The sequence below is a fragment of the Spermophilus citellus genome, assembly GCF_964194105.1.
Source record: "Spermophilus citellus genome assembly, chromosome: 5".
NCBI classification, from domain to species: domain Eukaryota; kingdom Metazoa; phylum Chordata; class Mammalia; order Rodentia; family Sciuridae; genus Spermophilus; species Spermophilus citellus.
In genome coordinates, this window is record NC_138186.1 from 70,212,585 (window position 1) to 70,239,185 (window position 26,601).

At 35.1% G+C, this 26,601-nt stretch overlaps 1 protein-coding gene across 1 annotated transcript in view; it reads left to right on the top strand.

Annotated features, from left to right (window-relative positions):
- FAM83B (family with sequence similarity 83 member B) overlaps positions 1-19,622 on the top strand; it is a gene marked incomplete at its 3' end in the record, with an annotated part of 60,438 nt that extends 40,816 nt beyond the window's left edge. The window contains exons 2-4 of the mRNA XM_081296222.1: positions 7,724-7,888; positions 8,568-8,692; positions 17,312-19,622. Of these exons, the coding sequence (XP_081152348.1) occupies positions 7,724-7,888; positions 8,568-8,692; positions 17,312-19,622 (2,601 nt within the window). The remainder of the gene's footprint in view (positions 1-7,723; positions 7,889-8,567; positions 8,693-17,311) is intronic.
- Between the last annotated feature and the right edge of the window lie 6,979 nt (positions 19,623-26,601).

Below are 26,601 nucleotides of genomic sequence, written 5' to 3' on the forward strand. Positions count from 1 at the left end.
CAGCAATAGTGTGTATGAGTTTCTTTTTCTCCACACTCAACCAGTAATTGTTATCTCTAGTCTTTTGATAATAGCAGTTTCTCCTTGAGTGAGGTGATAACTCAAGAGTGCTTTTGATTTGCATTTCACTGATTATTAGGGATGTTAAGCATTTTTCATATAGCTATTGGTCATTTTTATGCCTTCCTTTGAAAAATGATTATCTAGTTATATTGACCATTTTTTATTGTTGTGGTACTGGGGATTGAACCCAGTGCCTCACATACACTAGTCAAGTGCTTGACCACTGACCCACATCCCTAGCCTTGTATTGACCACTTTTAAATCAAGTTATTGGTCTTTTTGCTATTGAGTTTTGGAGTTCCTTTCATATTCTGAATACTGACCTGTCAGCTGTACACTTTACTAATATTTTCTCCCATTCCATAGGTTATCTCTTCACTCTGGTTGTTTCTTTTGCTGTGCAAAAGCGTTCAAGTTTGATATAATGTCATCTGTTTATATTTTCTTTTTCCTTTGCTTTTGAGATCTTGTCCAAAAAATTCATGCCTATTCCATTGTTCTGAGTAGTTGTTCTCTGTTTTCTTCTAGTAGTTTCATTGTTTGGGCTCTTAGATTTAAGTCTTTCATCCATTTTGATTTGAATTTTGAAACTCGTGAGTGAACAATGTTTATTTTAAAGAGTGTGGCTGTGATACTCCTAGAGTTGAGTCGTGCACAAAGTTAGAGGCATTATAATTGTTAGCTGGTTGGACAGAATCTATTTTGTTACCCCTCCTCTCCTTTCCAGCCTCAAATGATGGAGCTCTGAGGAGACTCTGTAAGGTGGACTGTTCCTGTGGTCACACAGCTTGATCATCCCAATGCAAGGAAACTTGGGGACTCCTGAGCTCAGTTCTTACCAACACTACCTACTTTATCTAGATCCTCTGATACCTGAGCTTTTGAGACACTTCTCAGATCAAGTTTCAGTAAAAGTCACTTTGGGGGAAATAATGGGAAAATGAGAACATGTAAGAAGGTCAAATTGCTGAAATTAGTAGAACTGACTCTCTTTACAGTTTCACTTAAGCCTGTTTTTCTTTCCTCCCAATTTCTTTTAGACTTCTTCACTAAACGTCATTTTCAAAAGCAAAGGAGTCTTCTTGCACAGTGCTGATATAAAAGTTTACTTAAATAGAATAAAAATAAAAGCATATTTTTATTTTTAAGTACTTTATTTTGAAGTATAATTGGTCACTAATGTCATGCGAAGAATGTGGGAAATAACATCAGTTTCTGTCTGAGTTGCATCCATATGTATCAGTTCTATAAATTAGTGCCATTGTCCAAACATACCTCTTTACATCTCTTGGCTTTTATTATAATACTCTAGATTTTTTCCCCACTTTTACCAAGTAGTGATTGATCAGATTTTTGCAAGTTCTGAACAATGCACTAATCTGCTTGTTTAATAGTGAAAGCTGATTATTTATGTGTCCTAGATATTTGTGACTTACAGGTATCAAATCTTTGTTGTTGCCCACTAGTAATATATAAATCAATTTTGAATGATGAGCCCCTAACATGTCGTGGGTGAATCAGTTTTCATAGTTTAATATATAAAAATGAAGCTCTGTAATACATTTTCATGATGGTTTGTAATCTTTACTGTTCATATTATTTTAGCTGTCATAATCAGTTGAAATGTAGAATTTCAGAGTGAGATCTTCTCTGTTTTAATCAATTCATTATATACAGAGCTGTTCCAGTGATTTCTCCAAGACCACTTAATTTATGGCACACCGAACTATCAGGTCTTACTTAGGCTGCACAAGAATTAAGGCTAAAGATACTTATTCTTTGTCTCAGTCTCTTTTTTGTTTGTTTGTTTTTTGAAACCCATTTTGCACATTATTTTTGACAGTTTTTATAGATTTAAAAGTGATAATTTCCCCTTTTTAAAAATATTTTTTAGTTGTCAATGGACCTTTATTTTACTTATTTCTATGTGGTGCTGAGAATCGAACTCCATGCCTCACATATGTTAGGCAAGTGCTCTACCACTGAGCCACAACCCAAGCCCCTCATTTCCCCTTTTCTATTACTCAATTCTTAGAAGCTTTCCAGTTGCGTTCAATTTAGTTATAAATACAGTTATTGTAAGGCTCCATTAATCATTTTTTAATTTAAATTCCCTATTAGTTTTTCTTATGATGAGAAAAATAAATTCTCCTGTCTCTATTCAATAACCAAGGAAAACTGAATCCCTTCAAATGAAGCATAAAAGATATAATATCCCTTTTTGAGGATGATAATGACAGTTGTGTGACTACAGAACATTAACCTGAGGTACACCTACATTTCATTAAATATCTAGGTCATACAAAAGCATATTGCTAATAGCTTTGTGTCCTAATAGATTACAAAGAGAAAAGCAATGTAAGATTTGAAAATAAAATGCTGAAGATAATGCAGCGTATTTCTAAGGAAATGCAAGTATCCAGCATCAACATTGTAATGAACATTTTCTATCAAATTTGTCATCCAGTTTCCGTTTGTGCAAGTGTATATCTTGCTGGAGACTGAACCCAAGGCCTTGCTACTGTTCATGTTTCTTATCACTGGTTTCTATCACAAAGGTTTTTTTCCAGTGTACTTACAAATATGAACATTATAATAAATGTCATTAGACAATTTCACAATGCATTTGTGAGCCAGTAGAACTTAGATATTTTCAGTATGCATATTATTATTAGACACATTTTTCCAAGACACTGTTTTCACCAGATTTTCTCTTTTTCAGGATTTATATTGTTCTATGGGTCAAATCTAAACATGTATCATATTTTCAAGATCTTTTATAACCTATATAATTCTCTGATTACATTTATTTTATGCTTATAAGCATTATGATCTTTGGATTTAACTTTAGGTGAATTCAGTACACATTTGTTAAAATATTATCATCATCTTCATTCTCATCTTTGCCTGTGTGTCTTTGCAATGCTAGTCTTCCAGCTTAGATAGCTAAAAATAATCTTTATTCATTATTTAAGGCTTATCCTTGAAGCCCTGTTGTCTGTTTCATTCTCCTATGTTCCTATTCCTAACAACCATGCACATGCAGACTGAATTTTTAAATTTAATACTGTACTGTGAGAAAAATAAGTAAAAACTAATGTCCTTGAATCACGTTCTCTGAAACTACTAAAAAATATCATGTTTCTTTCAAATGTTAAAAGCGATGCAGGATATCTTTTTAAAAAATTTCCAAGTCTCATGATGAATAGACTTATTTGAATATATCAGGCAAGAACAAAATAAGAATATAGAATCAAGAGAAGAATTTAAGGACTATATACTGTTGTGGTAGTTTAATGAAAACCATTCAACATAAATGGGTTTTGTGTTGATATATAATCAGTCAATGTACCTTTTGAAAGCATTATTCTAATCTGGCATATATTTTTCTTTGATTACAAATAGTCATTATGGTCATGTCTACTGCACAGTGTAATTTAAATAACTAGCTGGGCAAGTAGTAATTTCAGATAAAATTTTGAATACATTATTTCTAATCATTACTCTTCCCAGAATGTAATCCACCATATAGAAGAGCTGCATGTTATGTTACCTGAAATGTTCTGTAGTTCTTTTGTAACTTTTCACTACATTGAATGAAACCCTGACAATTATCAAGAATATGAATAGTAATAAGTATTGGTGAGGGTGTGGGGAAAAGATACACTCATACATTGTTGGTGGGACTGCAAATTAGTGCAACCACTTTGGAAAGTAGTATGGAGATTCCTGAAAACTCTAGTAATAGAACCACTATGTGGCCTAGCTATTCCACTCCTCAGTACACTTCCAAAAGATTTGAAATCAGCATGCTACCATGATACAGCCACATCAATGTTTATAGCAGCACAATTTACATAGCCAAGCTATGGAACCAATGTAGGTGCCCTTCAACAAATGAATGGATAATATGGTGTGTATACAAATGGAATATTATTCAGCCATAATAAAGACTAATATGGCATTTGTTGGTAAGTGGAAATTATCATACTAAGTAAAATAAGTCAGTCCCCAAAAGTCAAAGGTCAAATGTTTTCTCTGGTTAGCAGAAGCTAATCCAAAATAAGGGGAAAGGTAAATAAAAAAATACAGAGAGGAAAAAAAGGAAGCATAATTTTAATAAAGTAGAAGAAAGATCAGTAGACAAAGAGGATTAAGGAGGAGGAAGAAGGATGGGGAAAAGGAAGTACAGTAGAGTGAATCTGACCATATTGTCATATGCATGGATATTACATGGTGAGTCTTGGCATCAGGTGTATCCACAGAACACTAATAAAAAAAAAAAAAACTGTAAATGGATTGAAGAGGGCTCGGTGGAGTAGAGTTAGGGGAGCAGAGGTGGTGGAGGTGCAGAGTGGAAGAACTAGGAACTGAATTGGAGTTAGTTATGTTCCATGCTTTTGTGATAATTAAAAAAGAATAAATTTTTTAAAAGGAAAAAAAGAAATTGAAGCCCCACAAAGCAGCCTGGCTTGGTTAACATTAGATAAACTTGTTGAAAATGTATAATCAACTCTCCTGGATGCTGATTTAGTGTATTATCTGCATGCAAGAATGACTGTCATTTGTTTTACCTTTGATGTGAATCATTCAATGGCTGAGTGACTTCAATTACTTTTTTATAAGCAAAAATCTTTATGTATCCTGGTAGTATGTTTTTGTTCATTCCTAAAGACTAAAATAATTTGTTGCAGGAGACTATCTGGTAAATTAAAAAGGAATTCTTAGATACACAGATTAAAGAATATCATGTTGTATAGCAATAGAAGTTGTTTTGAAAATATATATATATGTGTATAAATGTGTGTTGAATGTTTTCTTTATGTTATTGCACATATATCATTACACTACTCATTAATGCAAAGAAATTACATTAGATTAATAATTGTAGATGTGTTTTGAAACTTCACATATTTGATATTATTGAGGATATTTTCACGATGTAGGTGAGATTTTTTTCATTAGTTTCTGCCTTCTGGTGCCTCATACCAATTCATTAATAAAAACGAAATGAGAGACACCACTTAGCTTGGTAGAAATTGTTCTTCCTGCAGACAGTCTGGCTGAAATTTTTCACAGGTAGTATGAAGAAGGTCATCTCCTTATACGACCATGGTCCAATATTTTGTTTAAATATAGTAAATAAAAATGTCTTAATATTACCAATGACTCAGTCCTCTTCTAACATATCCTGATGTTGTCATGTGCCTGTTCCCATACTATTCAATTCCCTTTCATTTTTTGATGGCTTTGGACTCTACTTCCTATTACTCTTTTTGACACTTATCTTGCCTCAATTCCTGGCAATTGAAATATACAATGTAAGAGATCTTTCTATAAACCTCCCTCCTTGTCTTTTCCTGATGATCTTTTCCTAAAATACCTTAGCCATTGACTCCCAGTCATATCCTTGAAGGTAACCTGCAGATCCTCCCTAATCTAATTCATGTATCCCTATCTGACAATATCTTCTGCTTCTATTTCTGCCTTCCTGACTCTGGTGTATGCTTTTATCAAACATTTGTCTTTTTATTTTTTAATCTCACTTTATGGAAAGTTTCAAAAGTAGAAAGAATAATATAAAGAGACCTCCTGTATACAGTAAACCATCCTCAAAAATTATGAATTTATGGCAAATTTTATTTCATTTCCTATAATGTGAAGTAAATACAATTCAAGATTTTTTTCCTCTGTGGCCATATTAACATGCATATTTAAAAGACAAGATACACACTAAACCTAAACACACACAATTCCTTAACATCTACTCATTGATCTCGTCCCCATTTCTCTGTCTCTCACAGTCATAGCATCTTGTTTCCACTGTATTTCCAGCCCAAATGACTAACTAAATGATTAGTCATTTATGCATACCTTCAATTCCTCTGTCCTTTCTCAAGTTGTTACACTGTATGGCAGGACCACAGCCATTGTTAAATCAAACTCTCTGGCTATGCCGTGCCTGCACACCTGCAGCTGAACAAGGCCGGAGAATAAGTCACAATCATTATTTATATACTGTTCCCATAACAAGTTTATTACCTGGCGAGTCCTTATGCTAATCAGCAACCAGACTCTATTTTCTTAGTCGATTTCCTTTCCTACCCTTCTAGATGACTTCTTGGTATCCTTTCCTCAGACCTCTAAAATATCTTTCTAAAGCTGCCCTCTCAGTTGAGGACCACATTTCCCACAACATCAAGAAAATCCACTTTCTCCAGTGTCTCCAGCACATCCCGTCTCCTACCAGAAACCGCATGTTTGTATGTGGCCTTTAGACTTCATAGGATCATTTGCTGGTTTGTACAATAAATGCTATAATTCCTTTGTTTTTGCACTAGATTCTATCCCTCATTAACCACTCAGACCCAAAGGCCTTGCTGCAGGAACTCTCCTCTTCCCACCTCCCCTCCCACATTCTCTTGCATCATTTATTTCCGCTCTTTACTGGAACATTTTAGTAGTATATACATGCTATTATTTTTCTCACCTTAAAACAAGTACAGCTCCTCTTGACACAACTTGACCTGCAGTCTTGCTTCATTTCTCTGCTTCCTGTTTATAGCCAAATTATAAAAAACATAGTTGTCTTTTGCAGTTTTATCCAGGGTCTGTCCTCCCATTCTCTCCCAGACCCCTTCCACTGAGGCTTTCGCTCTTACTTTTCACTAAGTCTGATTTGGTGCTCCAGATACCCTCCTCCTTGATACTGTGTTTGGATTTCAAGATGCCTCCTTGTTGTTACCTTCTCTTGTTTTAGCCCATTTTAACTTTGGAGAGTCACAGGATTCATTCCTTGATCTTCTATTTATCCTCTCTCCCTTGATGACTGGAATTCAGTTATCTTCACACCATTGACACCTAATTTACATTTCTGGCCCAGACCTCTCTACTCAGCATTCTATTTGGATATCCAGACCCCTCAAACCTAAATTTCCTTCTTAATATTGAACCTAAAACTTACTGTACCTGCTGTCAGTTCTGTCTTTGTGAGGCAAAAAGTTTTAGAGTTGACCTCCTTTGCCTTTTTTTTTTTTTCTCCTCTTTACGTGTACTCCATTCACAAGTCCTTTTGGCTCAAATACCCAGCATCGCCCATCACAGACACCACCATCTTGGTCCTCACCATCACCTCCTGTTACAGTTGTTCTATTTCAAACTTTGCTCCCACTTCTAAAGTCTGTTCTTTTTTGGGGGGTAGGAGGGGTACTGGGGATCAGACTCAGGGGCACTTGACCATTGAGCCACATCCCCAGCCCTATTATTTGTTTTATTTAGAGACAGGGTCTCACTGAGTTGCTTAGTGCTTTGATTTTGCTGAGGTTGGCTTTGAACTTTCAGTCCTCCTGCCTCAGCCTCCCAAGCTGCTGGGATTACAGGCATGCCAGTGCACCTGGCTCTAAAGTCTATTCTTAACACAGTATCCAGAACTATGTATTTAAAACATAGACTATTATTGTAACAAATCAGCATATATGTTTTTTTCTTATTTTATATCTTTTATTTATATAAAATGGCATACTTATTAGTATAGGATTTATGTATATGTATATATGTACATATTTAATTGTTTTCCATTTTGTCCAGTTTTTACTGAAACTAAGGAATTTCTTAATCTTTATTATATATCTGAAATTGCTTCCTATCCTTTCTTTAACAGGTGATTGCTTTAGTGATGGATATGTTTACAGATGTGGACATTTTCAAAGAAATAGTGGAGGCATCAACTCGGGGGATATCTGTATATATTTTACTCGATGAGTCCAATTTTAATCATTTTCTAAATATGACTGAAAAGCAGAGTTGTCAAATTCAACGTCTCAGGGTAAGAATTCTATTTTTTTCTCAGACATTTTTGTGCATCATTTTCTTCTCCTTCAGTTTAAGTCATGCTAATATTAATCATTCCAAAAGTAAAAAGAAAAAAAATGTATGTATACTGAAGGTGATACAATGATTGATCACAGACAGGCCCCCTGGAGCTTTTCAGAATATGCCTAAAAACACATCCTTATATAAGGCTTTTCTTAGTTAACTTTGCTAGTATATTTAATGCTTCCATTTTGCAGGTACAACCTTGATCCACTGACAGGAGCAGTGGCTATGATTCAGCATGCATTGCTTGTCAAGATCATTTGGCATACAGTTATCAGTTATGTTTGGCTTTTGAAAGGAAGACCGATTTTAATTTGTTATTTTATCTTCATGATGCTATAATTCAAAAGGATTTGTCACAATAGGATCCTAAGTAATTAATAAAATCATTCTGTATAAATATAAAGCACCATCTACCGCTTCTTTAAGCTTTGTTGAAATGTATTTTATAAGTGATCATTTTTCTTGAGTAATTTTTGAGAGATTCTTTCAAAATTTTTTATGTGTTTTAAAAGTTGAATTTAAGTAAATGTTTTTGTTATTAAGGTTTTCTATTGATATATATTTGACTTTTCAAAATATCCCCTTTCTAGCCATAATTTAAAATTTATATTTACATATAATTCTAGAATATTCGAGTGCGGACAGTAAAAGGTCAAGATTATCTTTCAAAAACTGGGGCAAAATTCCATGGAAAACTGGAACAGAAATTTTTGTTAGTTGACTGCCAGAAAGTGATGTATGGCTCTTACAGGTAAGAACATTGTGTTTGTTTTCAGCATTATCCATCATTTAAATAATTGATTAAGTTTCAAATTTTTATACAATCAACTTAGCTCGCTCTTAAAAACAGGAAAGGAATGCTTCCATAGAAGATTGGAGACCATGTTTCACTCTTGGTCCTGCCTCTAAAGGATTAAGACTCTAGGCAAATCTCATATTCCCTAGAGCTTCAGGTTCTTCTTCTAGAAAATGAGGAGTTTGACTAATATCTTAGGTTCCCTACAGCTCCATAACACTACCCAGGTAGTTTTTCTCCTGTGAAAACACTGTACAGTGTACAATAAGTAACAACTACTACTTATAAAAATAGAAGCTCTTCACTGCTTTGAAGAGACTGTTGAATAGATTTTTCTTTTTTTGGTGTTATTCAGCATCTTATCACACTAGATAGGCAGCCCAATCCAGGTCAGGCTTATCCAGAATATGCACACTTGTCTACATTCCCTTTTAAATCCTGGCATTAATCCTGCATGAGATACAGGATGAGGCTGTGTGAACAAGCAGATAAAAGTACCTGCAAATATCTGTGTAGTGCCAGATCATCAGGGCAGTGCAGATTCACTGTTAAAGATGAGAGAGACCCCAGAAGAGAGGTAGATATAAATAGGAGTTGGGGGGAGGAGTCCATGGTCTCTTTTTCTTAAAGCTTAAAAGATCTCAAGAAGGAGGAACCACACTGAAATTGATGGCCCCAAGCAAGTCACGTAATTTGGTTGCACTTTGATTTGCTGAGCTGAAAATAAAGATATTCATAGGACTTGCCTCATATGACAATGTTATGAAGATTAAATGAGTTAATGCATCCTAAATCCCTAATCTTAGCTATTATTTTAGGGCTTTGTTCTAACTATTATTTTCTGCTACCATTCCCTTTAAGCTCAGGGAGGTTTTTTTTTGTTGTTGTTGTTGTTGCTGTTTGGAGTTCCAAGTGAACACTTGTTAGGAGCAGAAATTACAATTAATGCTTAAAATTAATGAGTCCTTTTAAAGTCTTATTATATGTGTATATATTTGTTCAGACTCACTTAGTTTTAGAGTTTTTAATTAAAATTGCAATTAAAATTGAGAGCTTATTTGACTCACAGAATAGGATTTCTTATTTCAGTTCATCATAATTAATGCTTTGTGTTTTTAATATTTAACTTGACTTTTAAGATTGTCTTCAGAAGGAAATTTCACCTGAACTTTGTTTTGCTACCACTAGGTATTAATAAGTGCCCAGTGTTCAGATAAATGTAGCTAAGCTGCTTTATATTGATGTGGGGAAAAATAGATAATTGCAATCACCAAAACCAATACAAAGCAAAAACTCTATGTCATTCTATCTATATAATAGGTCAGAGGTATAATTGGAAATGAACATGGAATTCCTAGGAACACAGATAATAGCAATTCACTAAAAATTCTAACAACTTTATTCTCTTTGTTATTTCCAGTTCATTTTGATTATACTTCTTTAAAATTTAGTGGTGGTCAACCATTTTTATTTTGTTTTTCATGACTGACTTTCATAGGTCTTTTTTAATGTTAACAATATTTTCATGGATTCTGTTGGAATAGTTACAAACCAATTTGATTTAAAAAAGTATCTCCTATACTTTGAAAACAGCCTTTGTCTTTCATATTCTGGTATTGCCATTATTTTCCCCACAGGCAAATTGAAAAATGGCTTCTTGAATTCAAAATTCTTTGCTGTGAGATGTCAATGGGTTCTAAACTCCCAGCCAGAAGGGCCAGGAATTTGTATTCACACAGTCACACATCTGTCGTCTGATAGCTCACACATCATGGTGATAGTTTTTATATAATAGGCTTTTTGCCATAACATGATAATAACATTGATGAGATAAAACACTTAAATATTTTTTAATCAAAGTGTATAAAATATCTTGAATTTGATAATTACCATTTGAAATTTTCATATAAAACCCTGTGAAAGTATTTTCCACATATTGAACCAAGAAAGAATTTTATGAGCTTCTATTTCTTAAATCATATGATCTCTATAAAAGTTACTTCCCAAAGACTCACTGAAGTTGGTGTCTCTCCAGTGCCATTTTTGATCAGACATGAAGATTATCACATTTGAGATTCATACTACAACCAATATACCATCACTATGTAAGCCCCATGAATTTTACTTTTTAACACCCTGCCGGGAACCTAGAGTTTTTTAATCCACTTTTTGCTATGAGAATTCATAGCCACACTTCCAACTTCATGACTAATATACATCCGTGTGTGTTTGGAGGGGGTGGGAGTAATTTTTTAAAATCAAATATTACTAAAAGATGTGTAGTAAAAAACAGCATTTCTTGTTTTTTTTTATTGTACTCACTGTTGCCTCTGACCTCTAAATGTAATTATTCACTTCCTTGAGCTAGTTCTTCTGATTCTTATTCCATTCCTTCAATAATGTGAGCATACTGTTCTTTCTTCATTTATCAATTTCAATTATTGTATCTTGGCGTTTCATTACAGTAATTGAGGAATTATATTTCTCACCCATTCACATTCACTTTCCTTTCTTATCTCCAGTTTCTCAATATAGTTTTATCACAAGTTTTGCTAAATGAAAAGTCCAGGATTGTCTGAATGCAGGCGCCTTCAAGTCCTGATGCACCAGGGTTCTGAACAGTGTGCAAGGCAGTGCCAGGTCACAGTAACATGGGCATTACCCTAAATGGGATAAAAAGGCATGGCTCCAGGAGTAGGCCTCATCTGGTGGGGTTGAGTTCCACTCACATGTTCCTTTGTAATCCCTATCCTTTTGCCCTTTGGGGGATAGAATGTTCCATAGAACCTCCCCTTGTGTGTCCCCTATAGAAGAATAAAGAATTCTAGTGGCTCTCTCTCTTTCCACTGACCCTTATGGTCGGAGAGCCATCACGGATTTTGAAAAGATAGTTCTGTGTGTTTGTGTGCTTTCTTTGTCATTTTCTTATGTTATTGGAATAGTTAGATTTTGTGAACCCAGCATTAGGTCACCAGCTAGGATAGATGGCAATATATTCACATCCACTTTCCTTTCTTATCTCCAGTGTCTCAATATAGTTTTACCACAAGTTTTGCTAAATGAAAAGTCCAGGATGACATTATTGAAATTCTGTCAAAACTGATCATTGTTGAGCCATGGAGTAACTTATGATATATGTCTTAAGAGTGAACAATGGCTATTTTATTTTTGCTTTTATTTATTGTTCTTGTTTTATCTCTGTTGCTATTTTTACAGTTGACCACACAGGTTTTGCAGCAGATGAATGACTTTTCAAAATACTGAGTAGCTGACAACAATCTATGATGTCTAACCTGGCCTCTAACCAGAAGCACAATTAGAGCCCTCATATGTCCCATATTCCTGGGTGGTTTGATCTGTGATCTGTGATTTCTTAAATCCTACTTTTCTTTGTTTTTGTTTCCATGTTTCTACTTGTCTCCCAAGTTTGCTCAAGAACATTTTAAATCCCCAAATGTATAATTCTAGGTGATTTGAAGCTTAGTTTGAGATGGAATTCTTGGCTGAATCATTTTCCTCCAAGTTTGGAAGGTATTATAATCAAAGTTACTGTTGAGAAGTCTCAACAATTATTATTTCCATTCTTTTAATGTAAATCTTTTTTTCTCCTTTCTTGAAGTTCTAGGACATTTTCCCACCACCCTAATTAGTTTGTTCTAATATATATCTATTCTCTTTTTTTCCAGTTTATTGAGGTATAAAGTTAAATTGCTGATTTAAGATCTTTCTGCATTTTTAATGTATACATCAACAGCTTTCCCTCTTGGAGGTGTTCTCACTGTATTCCATAAATTTTTATATGCTGAATTTCCATTTTCATTTGTCTCAAGGTATTTTCTGATTTCTCTTGTGAATTTCTTTGACCAATTTGTTGTTCAAAACTGTTAATTTACAAATGTCTGTGGACTTTTCAGTTTTCTTATGCTATTGATTTCTAGTTTTATTCCATTATAATCAGAGAAGGTACTTTGCATGATTCAAATCTTCCTTACATTGTTAAGACTCCTGTTTGACTTTAATATGGTCTATTCTGGAGAATATTCTATGTCCATTTTTTTTTAAAAAATTAGTTTTAAATGGACACAATACCTTTATTTTTATTTGTTTATTTTTATGTGGTGCTGAAGTTTGAATACAGTTCCTCGAATGTGTGGCACAACCTCAGCCCCTACTGAACGTCAATTTGAGAAGAATATATATTCTTATTTTGTTGAGTGTTCTATGTGTGTTTATTCCACCCATTGGTCCATAGTATTGATCAAATTATCTGTTTTTTTGGTTGTTCTTCTCTCTCCTTCTATTTTTCAAAGTGGTTACTAATTTTTTACTCACTCAATTTTGCCAAAGTTTGCTTCTGAATGATTGATGATAAAGCTGATCAGAAGTTGCATAGAAAATATTTATCAAAGTTGAACTTTCAATTGAGTGATTGTCTGGGGTCCTGGAAGTTTTATAGAAGGATCCACACATGTCAATATACATAGCTTGTCTAGGGCTGTTCAGTGTTTCCTGAGAATAATCTCTTTCCATGACCATTTAATAGAAGGGGGCAAAATTTGGAGGTGATGTGGCACTGACCAGAGGTGGGGATTCCCTTTTCCAGTCTGTTTCTGCATTACAGAAATAGTCTATAACAACAACAAACTAGTAAATGAAAAAGGAAATGGGGGCCTGATAATTCTTGTTTTCTGCCTCAGCTTCGCCTCTGCCTTGTGCTGCTTAAAGATCCTGAGCTAAGATCTTATGGGGGTCACTTTCTGATGGAAAGGTTGGAAGGAATGGTGAATGGAAGAGGAAAGAGAAGGGAACTTATAAGCCCAAGACTTTCTGTCAATCTCCATTTCCCTGTTTTTGTGGCTTTAATAACCATCCTGTGTGTTTTATATCACTATAATTGAATACCACATACTGAGTAATTTATAGAGAAAATAAACCTATTTCTTAAAGTCCTGGAGACTGTGAAGTGCAAGGTCAAGGGGCTGCATCTGGTGAGAGCATTCCCACTGGTGGGGATTTTCTAGAGTCCAAGGCGGTGCAGGGTATCACATGATATAAAACTTGATAGCTTGGGTCTTTCTTCCTTTTCACATAAAACACTAATTGCATCATGGGCATCCACCCTCATGACCTCATCTAATCTTAATTACCTCCCAAATGTTCTGCCTCCACATATATTAGCATATGACCTTGAGGATTAAGTTTCCAGCACATGAATTCTGAAGGACACATTCAAGCCATAGCAATGACCTACCATCTGTTGTACACTTTGCTTCCAACATTGAATCTATAAATTTTGTATTGGCCCAAATGGCTTATTCCCATTGGTACTCAACTTGCACAAACTTCCTCTGAATTGTCAGTTACCACTTTTCCTTTGGATTTCTCCGATTCAAAATACATTGAATATTCCCACCTGTTTCCTATTTTCTTTGCTGTCTTCCTAGTAGTAAAAAGGAAAGAAAAAGAAATAAACATGCTTAATAAACAAATTTAACTAAACCCTTTAAACTTTCCACAAATATAAACATCTCTGCCTTTTAATCTTCTGTGACTTAGAAAATAATAATTCATTTATACTTTCATGTGTTTGTTTATAGCCAATATTTAAAAGTGTCTACAATATGCCAAGCACCACTCTTAACCCCCTGAGAATATAGTCCTCAACAAGGTCAATAAACTGAGAGAAGTTTTATTTTAGTGAGCAGGGAAGACAATGAGAAAACAAACAATAAAATATTAGATAGTAATAATGAGGACTGGGGCAATCAGACCAGGGAAATAGGACAAAGCATGATAACATGGCTACTTTGACTAGAGTGATTAGGAGTCAGTCAGTCAGGGACTATCAGAGGGAAGAAAGTATCTTCAAAGAAACAGTAACAACAAAAATCCTGGGACACATCATCTGGCTGAGCTATTATCTCTAGAGAGAAGACCAATGTGGCAGGAACATCTTCTACAAGGAGAGAGCTCTTCAAGGTAGAACAGGAAAGAATGTAGAAAAGGTATTCTCTTAGGCCAGGTAAGGAGGAGTTTGGATTTCATCTTAAATAAATGGAAAATTCTATGTAGGAATATGACATGACCCAATTTATATTCTGAATACATCACTTTTGCTACTGTTAATTGAAAAATAATCCAATGAAGAGGAGCCAAGTTAGCAGATGACACCTCAGACTAAGGTCATAGGAAACAGGAGAGATCTGTGATTGGTTTGGGAATCAGAGTGATTAGGACCTGATTTTCTTCTTGGTTCTGGGAAAGAGAGCATCAGAGGTAGCTCCTGTTTTCTATCTTATTGCCTGAAAGGATGATTGAGCCACTGACTTAAATAAGTAAGATTGGGGAGGAAACAGGTTGTGCGAAGAGAAGCATTGGATGAGGATCGATGACATCTTAGTTTTATAAAGTTCATTAAAATTGCAAGTTTATATTGCAATTTTCCAGAGATAAAGGAAGAGGTCAGCACTGATAAAACAGATCTTATTGACATTTAGGAAATACAAATTACCAAGGATGAGAGAGGAACACAGGAATCTGTCCCCAAACCCTACAGAATGCCCCTTTTCTCCAGATTCTCAGATTTACTTATTAAACATATTCAATCAAATGTCTTCCTGTTCCTTGAACTTTTATTAAAATATTCTGATTTACTCAACCTAGAAACTTTTTCCAATTGTCATACATTTATTTACTAGTAGCAATATCTTCTCAGGTTCCTAAACTCGACAGCTGGAGGGTATTTTCACTTCATCACCTATAGACATTATTTATGGCATGAAGATTGGGTCCTTTCTTTTTCCTACTGGCTCAAGTTTTACTCATTATTCCAATTTCTGCTAAAGTCTAGACTCTTACCTTATTCTTCATAGTAACTACAGTTCCTCATCTTTCGATCCAAATTACAAACAGACACTAGAAAAAAAGTAATTCTTGAAACATCTCTTTTTACTGTAAATTATCCAATTTCAGAAACAAGTCCTAAGCAATCCAACGTTCTGCTTTGCTTTCAAGACTTCTCTCCCTTGCTTTCACAACTGTTTCACAAAATCCCTTACATAACTCTTTTAATCCAACTAAATATATTTAGTTCTGTGTTTGACTGAAATGTAGCTATTATTGCTTCCCTTACTTTTCCATATGTCTCTTTTTCCACACAAATTGTCTTCCCATGTCTTTCATGTCTGAGCTTCTGAGTATCTAGTCTCTGTCAAAATTTCGATAAGTTCCCAGTCTCTTAAGGGATTTCCACATACTTTCTAGTTATTTATTTCATTACTTGATTACATGTTATATTCATATCTTCAATTGAATTGAAAATTATTTATTGACTTTTGTACCATTTCTTTTAAGTCATCCTGGTGGCTCACATATTCACATAAAAAGCAGCTGGTACATATTCTTAAACCATGCATTCCACCAGTATTAACAGATAAGCTTGAGCATATCAGCATGGCAAGATTCTTAAGTGTTGTATTGTTGTTTTGTGCATTTTAAATTATTACTATGCAGGTTTAAAAAAATCTTTATATTTGTGTTTGTTGTTGTTTCCCTTTATAGATAGTAAGATATTTTAATGTAGAATGTGTCTCTGTCTCATTTCTCTTTTGTATAAACCCCCATTGTGTTATGTACATAGCATATGCATAGCATATTAGCAATGCATTTTTTTCCAGCATAGTGGTTCTTTATATCATCTATGTTTTCAAAAATCAAATTTAAAATTTGATAGAAAATTTCAAGAGAGCTGCCACCTCTAAAGGTGAAAAGGAGTTGAAAGTTCCATAAAGTACTGTAAGTCATTACAAACCTTAATGTCTTGTAAATTGCATTCTATATTAAAAGATCCTGATTGGCATTTTTGAATGGCATGGCTTATGAGGACTATAGTTACTAGTCCTGTGTACACTGAGTACAGGGAAGTATGCCCATTAGTGATTGAGGCAGCTGCCTATAAATCCTGTTCACAGCTCCCTGCAACCTAAATTACACTTGCTGAGTAAGCCACAGAGATAACAGTCTGAAGGCATTGAGACTTTCAAAATACATGCATTAGCACAGGCCCATCTTGCATTATTACATCCTAGGAGCATAGGGTATGGTAGCTATTATACTATCTATGTCCTTATTTTGGACTTGGGGAAAGTGAGGTCCAAGCTCATGTGGCTATATCTCTGCAGAAGCCAGGCCTCCCAGCTTTTCCTCCAATACTGGCTTTTCTATACCCTGGCAGGATAGTATATGTGAAATATAATATTGTTTACTCCATAAAATCTTGGTAGGCAAAGATGAAAAATGCACAGCAAGCTTTTCTCTGAGCTTCTGGAAAGTGGTATAAAAAACTCTTGAGTGGATTTAATACCAGAAGTTGAGTTGCTTTGTTCTTTGAACATAGGAGATACCTACATTACAGGCATAAATAACTGAAAAATTCTATAAACTATGCTATCTAAGCAGAACAAACATAAGTATTCTTTTGTTAATATTAAATGACATTGTAGAACTATATATTATCATCATAATTTTAACCTAACAAAATTATAATTTTCTTTCTTTCTTTTTTTTTTTTTTCAGCTACATGTGGTCATTTGAAAAAGCACACCTCAGCATGGTCCAGATAATCACAGGGCAACTTGTTGAGTCCTTTGATGAAGAATTTAGAACCCTCTATGCCAGATCCTGTGTCCCCAGTTCATTTGCTCAGGAGGAATTGGCAAGGGTGAAACATGGCAAGGCACTCTGGGAGAACGGCACCTACCAGCGATCGGTTTCTTCACTAGCTTCTGTTTCCAGCCAAAGAAACCTCTTTGGTAGACAAGACAAAATTCATAAACTAGATTCTAGTTACTTCAAAAACAGAGGGATATATGCCCTAAATGAACATGACAAATACAACATAAGAAATCATGGATACAAACCTCATTTTATTCCAAACTTTAATGGTCCAAACACAATCCGACAGTTTCAACCCAATCAAATAAATGAAAATTGGAAAAGACATAGTTATGCTGGGGAACAGCCAGAAACAACACCATACCTGCTGCTTAATCGGGCTCTGAATCAAACCAAAAATCTTCCTGGGAATTGGAAGAGGCCTTCAGATAGCCTCAGTGTGGCCTCCTCATCGCGGGGAGGCTATACAGGCCACCACAATACACCCACCCAGAGTTTTGCCAATCGGCTTGCCCAGAGAAACACAACGAATCTTGCAGAAAGGAATTCGAATGTGCGGAGGTCTTTTAATGGGACAGATAATCACATTCGCTCTTTACAACAACGAATGCCAACCCTGGAGCACACCACTAAATCATTCCTGCGCAACTGGAGAATTGAATCCTACTTAAATGACAATTCAGAAGGCACACCTGATTCAAATGGCTCCACTTTAGGTGACCGATTTGAGGGCTATGATAGCTCTGAGAATTTGAAAGCCAATGCCGTTTATACTCACTCTCGGCTTCGCTCTTCTTTTGTATTTAAACCAACTCTACCTGAGCAGCAAGAAGTTAACAGTTGTACAACCAGCTCTTCCAATTCAACTATCGTTGATTCCCAGGGAAGTGACACACCTAAAGAGATCCCAGATACCCCTCCGAGTGCACAGCATTTGACAGAGAAACCTTTACCTGAATCAATCCCCAAGCTTCCAATACAGTCAGAAGCACCAAAAATGCATACCTTGCAGGTTCCTGGAAACCAGTCACCAGTCATAAACCAAACTACAAATACCCATGCAGAATCAAACAACTATATATATACAACCTTGTGTGTAAATAAGCAGGCAGAAAATCTGAAGAATCAACAAAAAGAGAATCTTCTTAAAAGACGCAGCTTCCCATTCTTTGACCATTCAAAACCCAATTTAGATCATGGAAATAGTAAGCATTATGTATATAGTACACTTACCAGGAATCGAGTTAGACAACCAGAAAAACCCAAAGAGGATTTGCTAAGAAGTTCTAAAAGCATGCACAATGTGACCCATAACTTGGAGGAGGAGGAGGGGGAGGAAGCCTCTATCAAGAAAGATGCTCCAAGTGGCACTACCACCAAATCAATTTCCATGGCTGCTTTACTTGATGTGAATAAAGAGGAACCCAATAAAGAACATGCATCAAAGAAGGAGGTAAAGGGTTCCCCAAGTTTTTTGAAAAAGGGATCTCAGAAGTTAAGGTCATTACTTAGCCTTACCCCAGAAAAGAAAGAAAATCTATCCAAAAACAAAGCACCTGCATTTTATAGAATGTGCAGTAGTTCTGACACATTAGTATCTGAAGGTGAGGAGAATCAAAAACTAAAGAAATCAGAACCAAAAGCTGATTCATCTCCTAGAAGAAAGCGTTCTTCCTCATCAAATTCTCAAGGTAGCATTCACAAGAGTAAGGAAGATGTAACAGTTGGCTCAATTCAGGGGATGAATCCTCCATCAGATGAAAGTGGCAAAATGATACCTTCCCCAGGTCAAGTTGAAAGAAAGTTCTTAGAGAGGGCAGGAGATGCCTCTGCCCCAAGATTTAACACTGAACAGATCCAATACCGCGATTCAAAGGAGGTGAATGCACCTGTTGTTCCTGAAAGAAGAGCAACCTCTTCTCCAAGGCCAAAGCCCAGTGAGCTTCTACGAACTCATTCAACTGACCGGCGTGTTTACAGTCGATTTGAGCCATTTTGTAAGATCGAGAGCTCTATGCAGCCAACAAGCAGCATTCCAAATACCAGTGTAAATCGCCCAGAAATAAAACCCACAACAATGGGTAACAGTTATGGCAGATCCAGCCCAATGCTTAATTACAATGCTGGTGTTTACCGCTCCTATCAGCCAAATGAAAACAAGTTTCGAGGATTTATGCAAAAGTTTGGAAACTTTATCCACAAAAACAAATGAAATGCTGTAATTTCAAATAGCTATTGAAATATAAATGAATGTAGCTATGAATACTTGTCCAAAGAACACAGTGGATAGTTGTTATAACATGTGCACAGGTTTCTGTAATGGAAGAACTGTGGGTGTGACTTACATGTTCACCAGCATAGTAGTGTACAGCAGTTATTGTTCTGTATGATAAAATTAGTTGTGCTTAATTACCCTATAGATGGACTTTATCTGTAAAGACATGATTTTAAAATTGTAATGGTAGAAAACAAATGTAAACTAAATTGTTTTCTTCAATCTGAAAAATCTTAAGTGTTTTATTAGAAACTTGAGTGAACAGGTGGTACATAGATTTTGACCATTCATTCCAAAGTCTGTGTTTTTGAAAAAAGAACATATTATAAAAAAGTGATGCTTTATGTCTTTATGATGTTTTCACATGTTGAAATATATAAGAAAATGTGATAAAGCCTTTTTTGTTTTTAATTAACTTTAAATTTACAGGATAACTTGTCATGTTTTATTAGCTTTACTGTGGAGCAGTGTACAATTGTTTGGGAAAGAATAGTAACATTTAAACTATATAGTTCACCACAGTTTTTGATTTTGCTTAAGTGTTTGCAAAGTATCAGCCTCATGTGTACAACAATACTCATAGGATCCTGTTTCCTAATCTTTTAAAAACCATCTTGGAGGTGCCTCTTTCCAGTTTGGATCCAGGCAGGCTACATGCCCTGCCACCACCCTCCCCCCCCCCCCCCCCGCCAATTAACTGTCCATCTTCTATCATCATGATTTAGTCAATTTATAGCAAGCCAGAAACCTAGACTATATATCCTACTTTTTCTAACATATAAAGACTTCAGAAATATAATATCCTGCCTAAATTTTTATTTTGGTTTAACATAACAGTACTGAGATGTTTTGCTTGAAAAAAATAATTGCTTTTTGAAAAATGTGAGCCAAATAAATATTATATGACAGCATAGTGTTTTTACAAGAGTACCCTGCTGAAAGTGAGAACTAGGCCTAGCTTTTCCATTACTGTAGGACCTGGTTGGTTTTTAAATCTTTCTATATCTTTCTATATCTTGATTTGATGATGATATTCAGATTAGATGATATCCTTTGCCTCTCTTAAGTTAATGAAATCAAAGCTCCGTATCCCTTGCAAACACTTACCTTGGTTTTTCTTTATACACACGTATAGAATTTGAGAAACCATGGATCATGTCAGAATGACATGACACTTTAAATGTATCATTTAAAATCTTCTAAGTCACTATGAGGGACATACATTGTTTTAAAAATGCAAGATTCAGTCAAATATTAATATCTATAACATTAAATTAATTAAAATAATGACAGTATTTAAACACATGAAAAGAAACATGACAGAAAAAAAAATTGTGACAGTAGGGAAAAGAAAAGCTTAACATGTATTGAACACTTAACTATACACCAGGCCATGAGCTAGAAGCTTGAGTTGACATGACCATATTTTGTGGGTGACATTTTCCCCAATATTTATATTCATAGATGATTGGTTTGATAGTTGAGACTCAGGGAGATAATGTCCCAAGTCACATAACTAATAAGCAATGGCTCTGAACTGTCTGTCACATTCTGTCACAGTCACTACCTCCCAGAGGGTTCAGTGCCTGCCCTGCCCCACCTGGTAGGATTAAAGCAAAGTTATTTCCTGACTCAACAGTGATCAACCAGGAGAGGTTAAGCTGAATTTCACCAGATAACAGGGACACACAAACCTTAAATTAATTATCATAGGTGAGGTTGAGGGATTAAAATGAGATTAAGTTCCGAATATAATCTAATGGGGCCAGTTTTAATTGCTAGGAAGCCATTGTCATCTCCTGCCACCAGAAGACCTGTGACAGTGAGAGTACAGCCAAGGGAGGCAGAAGTGAGTTCTGACCTGTAGGCTATGGGCTAGAGAAGGGTGAATCCAGTCAGGAAGCTCAGTGTTAAATACGCTGTCTCATTAAATATTTACAATGACCCTGTGAAGTAAGAATCTCCTTTTACAGAAGACAAAATGAGCTCTGGAGTGGTTACATGACCTTTCGAGAGTCACATAGCACTGAATTGGCAGAACTGAGGTTTGAGCACAAAGCCTGTATTTTTCATCCTATGCTGCACTATACTTTGCTGGCCGCTCCCCTGCTGTTCTTGAAGAACTCTTGTCTTTTGCTCTTTCTCCTTTTACAAATCATAGAAATATGCCAGTAACTGTTCAGAAATAGCATTTTATAAATACAAATCCAAAATGTATACTTAGTTTTATATCATCCACAAAAGTAGGGTTTAAAGCTCCCATATAATAAAGGAAATTCCCAAGTACTGCAACATGACTTTTTATTGTTTTGGGAAAATGAGTATTATCAACTTGAAATTTTCATACTCCCTAAGAAATTAATAGCATAAAAATAAAACTTTTCGAGTTTTCATTTATTACAGGAAAGGTAGCCAATTATATTTGCAGAAAACTTGATTAATAATAACCTTTGGAATAAGTATTTCCTTGTAAATCCAACAAAGGATTCCATGGCAATGAGAGACATATTAATTATTTTGTTGGTTAATTTTTATAGTTACCTAGAGATTGTATGATCTTCATGGGTTACTGTCAGGTCACTAAAAAGCATTACAATTGGAGCTCAGAGGGTGGAAGAGATTATTCATTTTGCTCTTAGCAAAATTTACTGTGGTAATTCTGGATCATAGTTCTTTACCCACGTTCTAAAGTCCAGAACTTACAGTTCACCAAACTAGATGGACTTCAATATCTCTTCTGTTCTTTATTGGTACTGGACTAGGCATCTATCAGAGATAAGAGGATAATGAGCTAATTGGCATTAGGCAGCTATGAAATAAAAAGCCCTGAAGTTGAGTGCAGTGTGACTTTAAAACCTGAAATGATATAGAAACCAAAACTTCCTGTACAAACAACAGTCTGTTGCCATTTTGTACAGCAACTTATATAATTTCTGGAAACAAATAGCTTTTAGGTACATCCTTTTAAATAGTTACTGAGCTCTTCCTCTTAGTGGAATTGGGGAGTTTTTAGGATGCTTTATTCCATCCACCTTGACAGGTAATTTAGGGTTTTGCACAACAGATTTATTCTCCTTTGCTTTTTTTCTTTGATTGTTTTCCTTCAATTTTTCCCCTCCAGAAATACCTGTACAACAGAATATGTACATAATAACCTTCCAAAGTTTCTGAGCTGATAAATTCCCCAGGGTTAGGACAGAGCAAACACATAATACTTTAAAAAAAATGAATCAGTGTTTCATTTTTTACTGACACTAGCCAAGTTTGTGTACATAATAATTTCAAGCAATACAGTTTCTCTTTTTCTCCCCCATATTATTATTATTGGAAAGATAATATCATGTAGATGTACTTTGATATTAAAGTTTGATAAGGCAATTTTTGATTCCACATAGTATATTAGTTTATAAGCAGAAACTCAAGAAAATGGGTATGATTTCAAACTAGTTGATAGTTGGCTTCAGAATAGAGTGAATAACCCTGCATCCTGAACACTTTATGTCCCTCTATTATGATGGAGATGCTACAATTCTGACATGGTGTCTTGAGATATTGGGTACATGTTGTCAGTCCACACTGATAGAAGCACGAATCTTGTTTAGCCAAGGCGACACCTAGTGCAATCCAGATAAACAATAAAAGAGGTTGATTTCTGGATGTATTCTAATTTAGCTTTATTCAAGACCTATCCTTATTCAACTATTACTCCACAAATATTCGATTTGGTAAATATCTGTTGATTCTTAATGTGCCTGTGGCTAGGGGATATAAAGTAGAACCATTGTTTTATGTTAATTACACTTGTGACTTATGTGTGATGTTGTTTTAAGAATTATCATAATATTCAGTATGGTTCTTTAATTCTTAAAATCAAAAAAAGAGGAAATAATAAACCAAAGAGTCTGTTTGTTAACTTTTTATATACATACAATGTTACAAAGAAGTATTCTTCCAAATTTACTTTTGTTTTTAGATCAATAAATGAATATTAAGTAATTTTGTACAAACATCAATGCATTCTCAGTGGTTTTTTTTAAACCTGTATACCCTGGATTTCTCCTTTCAAGTACACTCACTTAGTAACTATAATCAGTAATTTAGATTGTTATACATTTTAAAATGTCTCCATGAACCTTAAAATCTTCTCTAAAACACTTTTATTTTGATTAGCAACTGCATTTCATATAATAATTGGCAATACATTTCAGTTAAAAAATTTATCCACATTTGTTATTCAGTGACAATACTCTTCCCTTGATAATATATGAAGTAATACGCTACGCTACATAATGATGTTTAGTCTAAGGACCATATACGTGAAGGTGATCCCAAAAGATTATAATGGAGCGGAAAATTCCTATTATTGAAGCTTTCTTCTGTTTGGTATGTTTAGATAATAGAAAGTTACCATTGTGCTGCAGTTGCCCACAGTATCACTACTGTAACATGCTACACAGGTGGTGGCCTAGGAGCAGTAGGCTGGCTAAACCACATGGCCTAGGTAGGTAGTAGCCAATACCATCCAGGCGTGTAAGTTCACACTGTGTTGTCAATACTATGATGAAATCACCTAGTAACGATTTTCTCAGGCAGTATCCCCATTGTTAAGAGATACTTGCCTTTATATTCATCCTATTATTATTTCTGCAGGAATAGTTACTTTCTTACTCTCAAAATATAGAATATATTTTTAAAGAAACTTTAGTAGCCAACTTATATAAAATATGGTAGCATTTGGTTTTGAGTAAAATATTTTGTAGATGTATTTGTATTAGATAAACATTAAGTAGCCTATAATCTGAAAGCTAGCTATTTAGTCAGACACAATAACTTTATTTATTTTTATGTGGTGCTGAGGATCAAACCCAGTGCCTCCCATGTGCTAGGCAAGCACCCTACTGCTGAGCCACAATCCCAACCCCCCGCCCCCCGAAAGCTAGCTATTTAAAACTCAAAATTCCTTACATATATCACATCTCAGATGATTACATAATTGATATGCTAAATATTATATATTAAAAGTACTTTCCTTCTAAAGGAAAATGTGAGTTTGAAGTAGTGTAATGTCAAAAAAAAGATTTATTATAAGTGATAATGTTTAAGAAACCCTGATTTAACTGGGATGGTAAATAGGTAAGGTTTCACTTTGTGGCTGCCCTAAAGGAAATTTATGAGTAGACTCAGTTAGTTTGAGGATTCAAACACTATCCTGAAGTAATCAGGCCTAAGAGAGATGGAAGGACATTAAAGGGCTTATGTGTGTGTCCTCTCTGGGGAATGAAGAGGAATTACTTGAGCTGAAAGCAGTGAGAAACACAAGCAAGGCATCTATATAATTTCTCTGAGCTAACAGAGCTCAGGGTAATAAGTTGGGCATTTCTCCCACCATATTAATCTGTTTCAACAGTCTGGCTCATTGATTCCTTGAACACTAGTACAAGAGACCTACTTTGTTCCGAGTATGTATGTTGAAGTCGATTTTTGATGTGAAAAGAAAGAAAAAAAAAAAGGATGGCTGGGTATTTAGAGGCTGACAAGTTTTCATGACTATTTTTCAATAGCCTCAAAGTCCACATGTTGCTTGAGGGATATTTATCTAAATTATGCCTTTGGTCTACTCTAGTGCCCAGCAAAGGGTACACATAACAGATGCCTAATAAATATTTCATAGATAAATCTCTGGCTGCAGTTATGAAAATAGTTTATTAATGTCCATACATTAAAGTAAACCTTTTATAATTACCATTTATAATTACCATTAAAAGGCATAGACAAATGCAGCAGGGGTCCACATCTAAATTTCAGCCTCCTTAACCCTAGGATCTGTGCAGCTTTATAGATGCAGCAGGGCTTGATCTTCCTAGAATATATATATTTGTGAAGGGGAAAAACATTCTGTTGAATTCATTTCAAAGGAAAAGGAAGTAGAACTATAAAAATTAAGTTAGAAGACAATTGGCATCAAAAAGAAAGGAATTAGCGATTTTGCATTAGTCATTTAGATTGTCAACTAACACATTTTGGCAATGTGAGAATGAAAGGACAGAATGGCTTCTCTAAATAATTTTCATAGTGCATGGAGTCAGTTCTAGAGTGACAGCATGGAGCACCACAGCTTCCTGCTTACAATAGCAGCCTCTCTAATGTTGAAAGGTTATGGCAACAACTGCAGACATTTTGCTGGGCAACAATTAGGTACATCTGCCACTTCGGAGTTAAGCAAGAGTTGGCAGCATTGCCACAATAGGCAGAGCAGAAAAGAGTAGACACTAGGAGGTAGCCAAGAGGGAAAATCTCCCTGGAGGCTCCTAAGACATAGTTGGTCAGAGATCAGAGGTATGCAGAAATTCCAACAGAGCTGATACAGATGGGAACTTCCTTCCCTTGTTTTTATCAGGCTAGAATAACTCAGGAAATACAAGTCATATCTATAACATACAAACAGTCTCCAGAATATGATTGGCAGAGTGATCTCTGCAGTTTCACTTTCATTAGAAAGAGGTCAGTGTAAGTAAGTAAGTAAATAAATAAATAAGAGCAAGGCTCTTACCAGGGATTTATTTTATAAAACAGAATTTGGTTTTCTTCCTGATGTTAGCATATTTTGCCTCTAAATTCCTTTTTGTTTTTCAAGGCATAGGAATAAAGATTTTTAAGAATCTATTTCAACTATCAGGCAGATTCATTTAGATTCATAAGGTTTGTTTGTACATACATTTGGTTTCTTTGGTTACTTGTCTTCGAACCTACCAAAATTTACTTTTAGGTACCAGCCAAGGCTTAATCAGATACCAAATTAAAATAAGCACTCTAATTAATAAGCTCCTACAGTAAAAGCTCACAATTAGATGTTTCCATAAATGGGAATTCTAAAATACTTGGTTTCATTTCTCACTTTTGTCTCTAGGCAGAATAT